At 51.9% G+C, this 7,554-nt stretch overlaps 1 protein-coding gene across 2 annotated transcripts in view; it reads right to left on the minus strand.

The window, feature by feature from the left end:
- GFRA1 (GDNF family receptor alpha 1) overlaps nucleotides 1-2,100 on the minus strand; it is a 228,668-nt gene extending 226,568 nt beyond the window's left edge. Inside the window, exons 1-3 of one of the 2 annotated variants that reach the window (XM_065920124.1) lie at nucleotides 2,003-2,100; nucleotides 1,405-1,698; nucleotides 275-568 (exon numbers count right to left, since the gene is read on the minus strand). In XM_065920124.1, the coding sequence (XP_065776196.1) occupies nucleotides 275-568; nucleotides 1,405-1,444 (334 nt within the window). In that variant the 5' untranslated portion in view covers nucleotides 1,445-1,698; nucleotides 2,003-2,100. Of the gene's footprint in view, nucleotides 1-274; nucleotides 569-1,404; nucleotides 1,699-1,820; nucleotides 1,859-2,002 lie in introns of those variants that run through there. The other variant, XM_065920125.1, reaches the window with a different exon arrangement.
- Nucleotides 2,101-7,554: the final 5,454 nt, after the last annotated feature.

A 7,554-nucleotide genomic window follows, 5' to 3' on the forward strand; every position in this document is an offset into this window, starting at 1 on the left:
ATGTTATGACCAAGTTTCAGAGAGGTCAGCGGGGGTCCCTGGGATGTCCCTCCACCCCATCACGGGTTTGCCAACAACCAGGCCCCAACAGTGCTGCTAGGGAGGCAGCAAACACCAGCTGCCGACGTCCCTGAGGGCCCATGAAAGGTCCTCATTCTGCAGCTGAGGAGAACTGAGTGGAAGATGAGGTCAGCCAGACCCCGGGGCCTGGGGGCCCCCTGCCTTCAGGGGCTGGGGCGGGGGGGGGGCGGGTAAAGGAGCCGGTCGCGCGTACCCTGCAGGCTCTGATACATGCTCCAGTAGATGCGCAAACAGTTCTTCTCCTTCTTCATGCCCCGCTTGCAGCGGCAGTTGTAAAGGGACTTCTGTTTGAGGGCCTCCATGGCACTGCGGCACTCGTCCTTGGCCTCGAGGCCCGAGGTCAAGCTGAAGTTGGTCTCCTTGCCCGCCACGCACTGCCGGAGCGTGCGGTATTTGGTGCTGCAGCTCTGCTCCTTCAGGCACTGATCGCTGGCTTTCACGCAGTCCAGGCGGTCCCCGCCGCTCACCTCGGCCGACAGGAGAATGTCTGCGGGCGGAGGGAAGGGCGCGTGAGTGCGGCGGGGCATGGGCGCGGGGCGCCAGCGGGGAGGGAGGACGCGCGCAGGACCCGGCTTCTGGGGCTCCCGGTGCACCCAGCACGCCCGCCCCGCTGCGCCCGAGTCCATCTTCGCGCCTCGCACCTCCTGTCGCCGGTCTCCCCCTACTCCATCCCGAAGCTTGCGGGCTTCTCGCGATTTGCCCGGAGCCAGCGCTGCCCACCGCGAGCGCCCGCCCTGCCGCCCCGGGACCCACCGGCCTCAGCGTACGCTCGACCTCCAGGGCCGCCGGCCCCAGTTGCAGCCATTCGCTCCGCCCGGCCCGACTGAAGCCCAGGGGCTTTCGGAAGGCGAGAGCAACGGGCTGGGCACTGGCCGCGGTGAGGACGAACCCTGGTCCCCAGCCCGCCCGGTGGGGAGCCCTGAGATGCTATTGGGGAAAAAGTTTTTTCCTTCCAACTTTGCTCTCCTGGCCGGGTGCTCGTCCACACCCCACCTGCCCGCCGCGCCTCCGCGAGCTCCCGTGGATTCCCAAGGAGCGTCGGGCTCGGGGCTGGAGGGCTCACACCCTTTCACTGCCCGCAGGCTAGGTCAATACAAAACGTAGGAAACAAAAACCAAGGAAGAAAAATTGCGGGCAAGTGCCGCGCCGCCCGCGCCCCACTCCCTAGCCGGGGTTGCTGAGGGTTCAGCAACGAAACTTCCCGCTCCCACCCCCACCGCACCAGCAACGCAATTTGGGGCCGGGGGTGGGGGGGTGGTTGCTGCCGCTGGTATTCCCGGAAAGACTCCGCGGATGAGAAAGCCAGCGGCGGCCTCGACTTACCCAGAAGCGGCAGTACGAAGTACAGGGTCGCCAAGAACATGGTGCCGGCGCGCAGCTGGTCCCCGCCCCCCCGAAAATCCCGGCCTGCCGCTCGGTCTCGCCAAGGGAGCTCAGCATGCAGCGATCCCCGGACGGCTGCGCTGTTCTGGCCGCCCAAAGTTCTGTTCCATCCAGGGCGAGAGGAAACTCCCCGGTCCGTCCGCCGCCACCGCCGCCGGCGACTCAGCTCCGGGCGGGCGGCTGGCGCGAGGGCGGGAGGCGGTTCCGCTTTTAGGGGTTCAGGTCCGACCCAACCTGGAAGGGAGAGCGCGCTTTCAAACGAGAGCGGAGAGCGCTGGAGCCTCCCCCGCCCCTCTGCCCTCCCCGGCTCCTGCCTTGGGGGACTTTTTAGCGCCTGGGTGAGGGCCCACCCCTACCCGGGTCGGGGCGCAGGGAGGGGGCCCCCGGGGGTACATGTGCGTGTATTCCCGGGAGCCGCCCGCACGCGCAGGGTAAAGGCTAGAGAGGTCGGACGCGGGCTCCCAAAGTCCAAGGGGGTGTCTACTGGGTCCAATCCAAGAGGTTGAACGCAAGCAAATAAATAAATAAATAACGTTACTTTCCGAGAGCGAGCCGGCCGCTGCTTGGAGTCGAAGCACTCGGCGGCGGCAGCTTTCTCGCCAGCCCTGGCGCGGAAAGAGCCCCTTCTCCCGGGAAGTTCACCGCCCCCTCCTCGCGCCAGCTCGCTGGCTCAGCCGGCCCTCTCCACACAAACCACCAATCGCTGCCCCCCATTGCCGTATCCCCTCCTCCTCGGGCTCGCCTCCATTCAGAGGCAGTCGCGAGAGGGGGAACCGATGTCCCGGTTGGGGCTGAAACCCGGCTCGCGAGCCCCTACCCGCCGCACTGTCCTCGGCTGCCTTCCTGGCGTCCGCGCCGCGTAGACGCTAGCCCAGCGCCCCGGAGTCGCGCGCATCATCGCCGCCACCCTGGCCGAGCGCACAGGGCCCGCAGCTCTGGAGCGCCAGGGCAGGTGCAGCCCCGCGCCGCGCGAGACGCTGCGCCCCAAAGTTCAGGGGCGCCCACAAGACGGGTAGAGGAGAATGAGGGTGAGGCGACGGGTTCCCAAGCCGACAGAATGGGAGAACTCTATCCAAATGCTACCAACCTGGACTTAACCAGCTGCGGCGAGATGCCAGTTTATTTATTTATTTACTGGGGGGTGGGGGGATTGTACTCGCCCCCTCCTTCCTTTTCCAATCTCACTTCTCTGCACTAGGAAGAAGGATGCGGTAATCTTAAGAGAGCGCAGAGGACCAAGTTGGGCCAGGGTGTTTTCCGAGCAGAGCCCCGGCTCGGGAGGTCCTTTAGGGATGTTAGTGGTTACTGGCAGCTGCTCGGCGGACAGTGGGTTCCGAGGCCAGATTTCTTTGTCGGAGGACCCTCCGCCTGTTCCTGCTCCCGCAACCCGCAGCACATCGCCAGCCCCTCCGATACTCGCCCGCAGGGACGCGGTATATGCACTCACGGGCCGTGGGACCCGGGACTGGATCCCGCAAGCGCGCCCAGGACACACAGCGCTATGCAGCCGGCCGCGAGCGCCGCTAGTCTCTCTCTCTCTCTCTCTCTCTCTCACACACACACACACGCACAATGCACAAGGCCTCTTTCTTCCTTCCCTCTTAGCGCAATCAAACCAGACCCTTCTTCTCACCGCAAAGTTTCTCCCCACGCCACCCGCGACTGTGACTCAAGATTTGGCGCGTTAGAACACACACTCAGACCTTGGCCCTCGGGGCGCGTTAGAATACCCACTCAGACCCTGGCCCTCGGAGCTGCGATCGCGGGATGTGCCCAGCCAGTCATCCACGCCAACATGCTCACACTCACACTCGCACATGCACACGCAGTCTCTGCCTCTCTTCTCCAGCCTGAACAAGGAGACAAAAGCGCACCCCCTCGCCCACTGCATTTAAACCGCGTCAGACCTGGCTTTGGGAAATTTATAAGCTGACCTCCATCTTGGCTGTTTCAAGAGTAAAATTTAAAATAATAATAAATTTAAAGGTTCAACACACGCGCAGCCCTTGATCCCAACCCCTGGCACCACTCGTTCTCAGTCAGGTTGCTGACCCTACACCCCCACCCCACCCCGCCCTGAAGACACGCTCCCCTCTTCACACGCCGGGGGTCGCACGGGGCATTAACGTCTACACTGAGTCCAGAGAGGGGTCTGGGCAACAGCTCGCGGTGGCAAGCTCATCCAGCGGCTCAGGACTTGTATATGGGATCTTTGCTGGTGTCTAAGTTCACCTCTTGGCGAAGCCGAGTTTTCATCAAGTCTAGGTGAGGCCAGCTGTCAAATATGCAAACCCATCGTACTAGACAATGGGCTGTCTAGGAGAGAGAGAGAGAGAAATGGTCAATTTGATTGACGGAAAGGTGGATAATTGAAAAGGGCAGGGGTTTGGGTTGAAGTTTGAGGCCGGGATGTAAGGGCGGGGCAAAAAGGAGGAAGGACGCGGAGGGCTGCGTAGCTCTCCATTCAACTACACTTAAGTCAGGCGTGTGCCTCACCGCGGCGGCGGCCACTGGGTTGCGCGCTGCGCTTTGTTTGGAGTGCGCGGAGGCATCAACACGCGCTCCAAACCCAGGGGACATCCGACGGATCTGCGCTCCTGTGCACGTGTTCCTCGGGGGCGGGTATGAAGCCCTCAGCAAGCACCCCCCTCCTCACACGCGCCGCGCGTACAAACGCGCGCGCACACACACACACACACACGCAGTCACACCACACACGGTTTCTTGTTCAGTGTATCAGTTTACGCTTGGTTGTTGAGTAAACAAAGCAAACATATGTCACATTTTCGCGACAGATGGTTCAAACCAAAGGCTACTTGCAATCTCTGTCTCTGGCAGTGGTAACAGTCTAAGTTACAGAGTGGACTAAGCGGAAATACAATTAAGTCTTCCAATCAATTTCTCCACGTCAAAACAGTTTATTCCCATATTTTCACACACAGACTAGAGAAATCCTGGGGAGGTGGTTTCAGTGAGAGAATTACAGACATGTGAATTAAGAGTTTATCTGAAGATTGTTTCTCCATGGACACCCAAAACATAAAACTCTCTTTCATCACTCCATTTTAGTGGTGGTGAATGTCTTCCTTTGGAAGTATCAGTAATTGGAATTTCAATTTTCAGTGGCTGGACTAGTGCCTGTCATTGCAGAGCATGTGAAATGGCTGGAGGACAATGAGATTTCATTTAAGGACATCACCCACGTCTTTTATAAGGGTTCTTAAGAAATTATCCTGTGCTTTCCTACCATTCCACAGGCATCTTTTAAATAAAATTTTGGCAGGGAGAAGATATAAATAAAAGTTCTCCAAATGTAAAATATGGGACTTCTTTTAAAATATTTGTAAACTTTGAGATATTTCTGAACTTTTCACTCACCCTAGTCTTTAGTTCTTACTGATGATGAAAACAGGGTTTTTAAAGAAATAAACTACAAATTATATAACTGTGTTGTCCAACTCAATAGTCACTAGCCACATTTCCATCATCAGAGAAAGGTCTGTTGAACAGAACTTTACAATGGTGTAAAATTATTTTATGTGATGTATATATCAAGTTCACTAGCCATGTGAGTATGTCAATGAAAATTAAATAAAAGAAAGACGCAGTTCCTCAGTAGCACTGTGTGAGTCATTCAACTGTATCTCACTCTTTTCGATCCCATGGGCTGTAGCCAGTCAGGCTCTTCTGTTCAGGGACTTCTCCAGGCAAGAATAGTAGAGTGGGTGGCCATTCCCTTCTCCAGGGGATCTTCCTGACCCAAAGATCGAACCTGGTCTCCCGCATTGCAGGTAGATTTTTTACTATGTAGCACTAGCTATATTTCAGGTACCCAATATCCCTCTGTGGCTAGTGGTCACCATATCAGACAGCATAGATATAGAACATGTCCATCATTACAGAAAGTTCTGCTGAACAGTCCTACTCTATAATGTTGGTGTGAAATTATTTAATGCGGCATGTATATAAGGTTCTCAGAAAGTAGAACAGAGCAGGCCTAAAGTGAATGTTTTACAAGCAGCAACGGTAGTAGTCACCATTATTGTAACGATGATGATGATGATGTTAATCGTTTGAAGGAAGTTGGAGAATCCATGAGAACATAGCCCACTGCTGGTTCTCAGAAGATCAACAGGTAAAGAAACTAAGAAAAGAGAAGTAATCTCCCAAGGATAGCTGTGTGCAGAAAGATGTGGCCCTTACACCACCCTAAAACTTCTTATAGTAGGAGCTCAAAAAAGCCTCTGCTTTACAACTATATCCATGACTTTCTAAAAGCGAGAAAAATACATAGCTGGAAAGCCATTGGAATATAAAAGATAGAAATGCAGTGTGAATTACTGTATTAGTATTATCTCTGTTCCCTTGGAGCTTATCTGTTCCCGTGTGTACAGGACTGATCTCGGGATGAAAGGTGACATTGAAATATCAAATATTATTAATAATTATAAAGGTTCATGCCATCATCTGTGACATGTTTTCTCAGTGGGAAATTGGTTTTAATGCTACAAAATTAGGTTCAATCCACCCATAAGCACGTGAAGTGAGCAATTTTCTTGCATTTCTTGATGTAAGTGTATTTTCATAAGTTAACAGATGAGTCATGGTGAGTATGACAGTTTTATTCCATGCAATATTTTGTCTCCTACTTTCACTGCCTTGGTCCTATAGAGTATAATGCAAAATACATTGATTTTGTCAAATTATACTGCTCACAAATCACTCAAGGTTTTTTTTTTCAACCCAAACTAGTCTATCAAAGTATTTGACATTAGACAGTTTGACAGGCTTACCTCTGTAACTACTCGAAACCACTCATTATTACCTAAATGTGCCATGTTTTTTTTTTTCCTGCTACAAGCTTGCCCATGCTATTCTGTCTCCATCATATGCACTTTTCTTCCTGATATTTGAAGATCCAGCTAAGCTTTAATAGGTCGCTAAGTATAGTGAGGACTTTGGTTATGAAGAATCGTTGTCTATAACGTGTACTCTCATGGACCAGTTGGAGTCTTTATCACAACTATAGTGACATTGCGTTGTAGTTGGTTGCTATATCTACATCTTCAACTGGAATGTGAGTTCCTTGAAGGCAGTAACATTTCCTATTCATTTTATTTTTGCATCCCCACCATTTAGACTGATAACAGACACACAGTCACCTCCAAGAAATGTACACTGATGGCATGCATAATAAGTGATGCTGTTTCTCATTTTCCTCTGACACAATAATTCAACCAAAAGATTTACATAAAATCTCTTTGCTATAGGAAAAATACTAAATATAAGTACCTCATGCAATTGCTGGTATTGCTGTTTCAATAATAGTATCAAATATGTATTATTCCTTTGGGGATTTGAAATTTACATTTTTAAAAAAAACCATTATTGTAATAGAATGCTGTTTTTCTGGTTCACTTTAATAGTAACATATGACATATTTCATTTCTGGGAAATGATAGTTTGCCTTAGGTCATATTCTAAGGCATAAAGCCAGAGGCAGAGTAACAGTCCCACCTGAAGTTCTCTAATCATCTGGAAATGTGTCTCTCTCTGGGAGAGAAGAATTTAGAAGGGCCAGATTACAGTTAACCTGGAGGCTTCATCCTCGAAAGCAAATTTTTAGAAGCCAAGGGTTAGCGATTCTTTTATAAACATGCAAGACCTCGTGCAGTCTTTCAGGAAAATGAGAAACCAGAAATCATCCAAATCTAGGAGGCTGGCATAAGGGTCTATATGGCAGCACCAATTTCACCCTTTAGGGCTGTACATCAACATTTGCCCTTTGGGGTACAGGAAGAGTCGTTGTTCTCAGATTTCAGAGCCCTTTTCCAGCCTGACTGTATTAAAATGTGTCTTTTGAACATTATTTGCAAATGGAAGCTTCTTATTGGCTGTCAAGGTGCCTGACCCTTAGGAGCCTCTGGTAGGAAACCTTACTTCCTCCTTAGTTTTCAAGCACTTCTCATTTCTTAGTAGTAATAAGCCAATGCAAGGGTTTTAATGCATTTGTGAAAGAATATTGCATTTTGTAGAGTTGGAAGTCATTTGTACTTTGGCCTTATGCCACAAAATGCATTCAAGGTGTGC

This window comes from Muntiacus reevesi, chromosome 2 (assembly GCF_963930625.1).
Source record: "Muntiacus reevesi chromosome 2, mMunRee1.1, whole genome shotgun sequence".
Taxonomy (NCBI): Eukaryota; Metazoa; Chordata; class Mammalia; order Artiodactyla; family Cervidae; genus Muntiacus; species Muntiacus reevesi.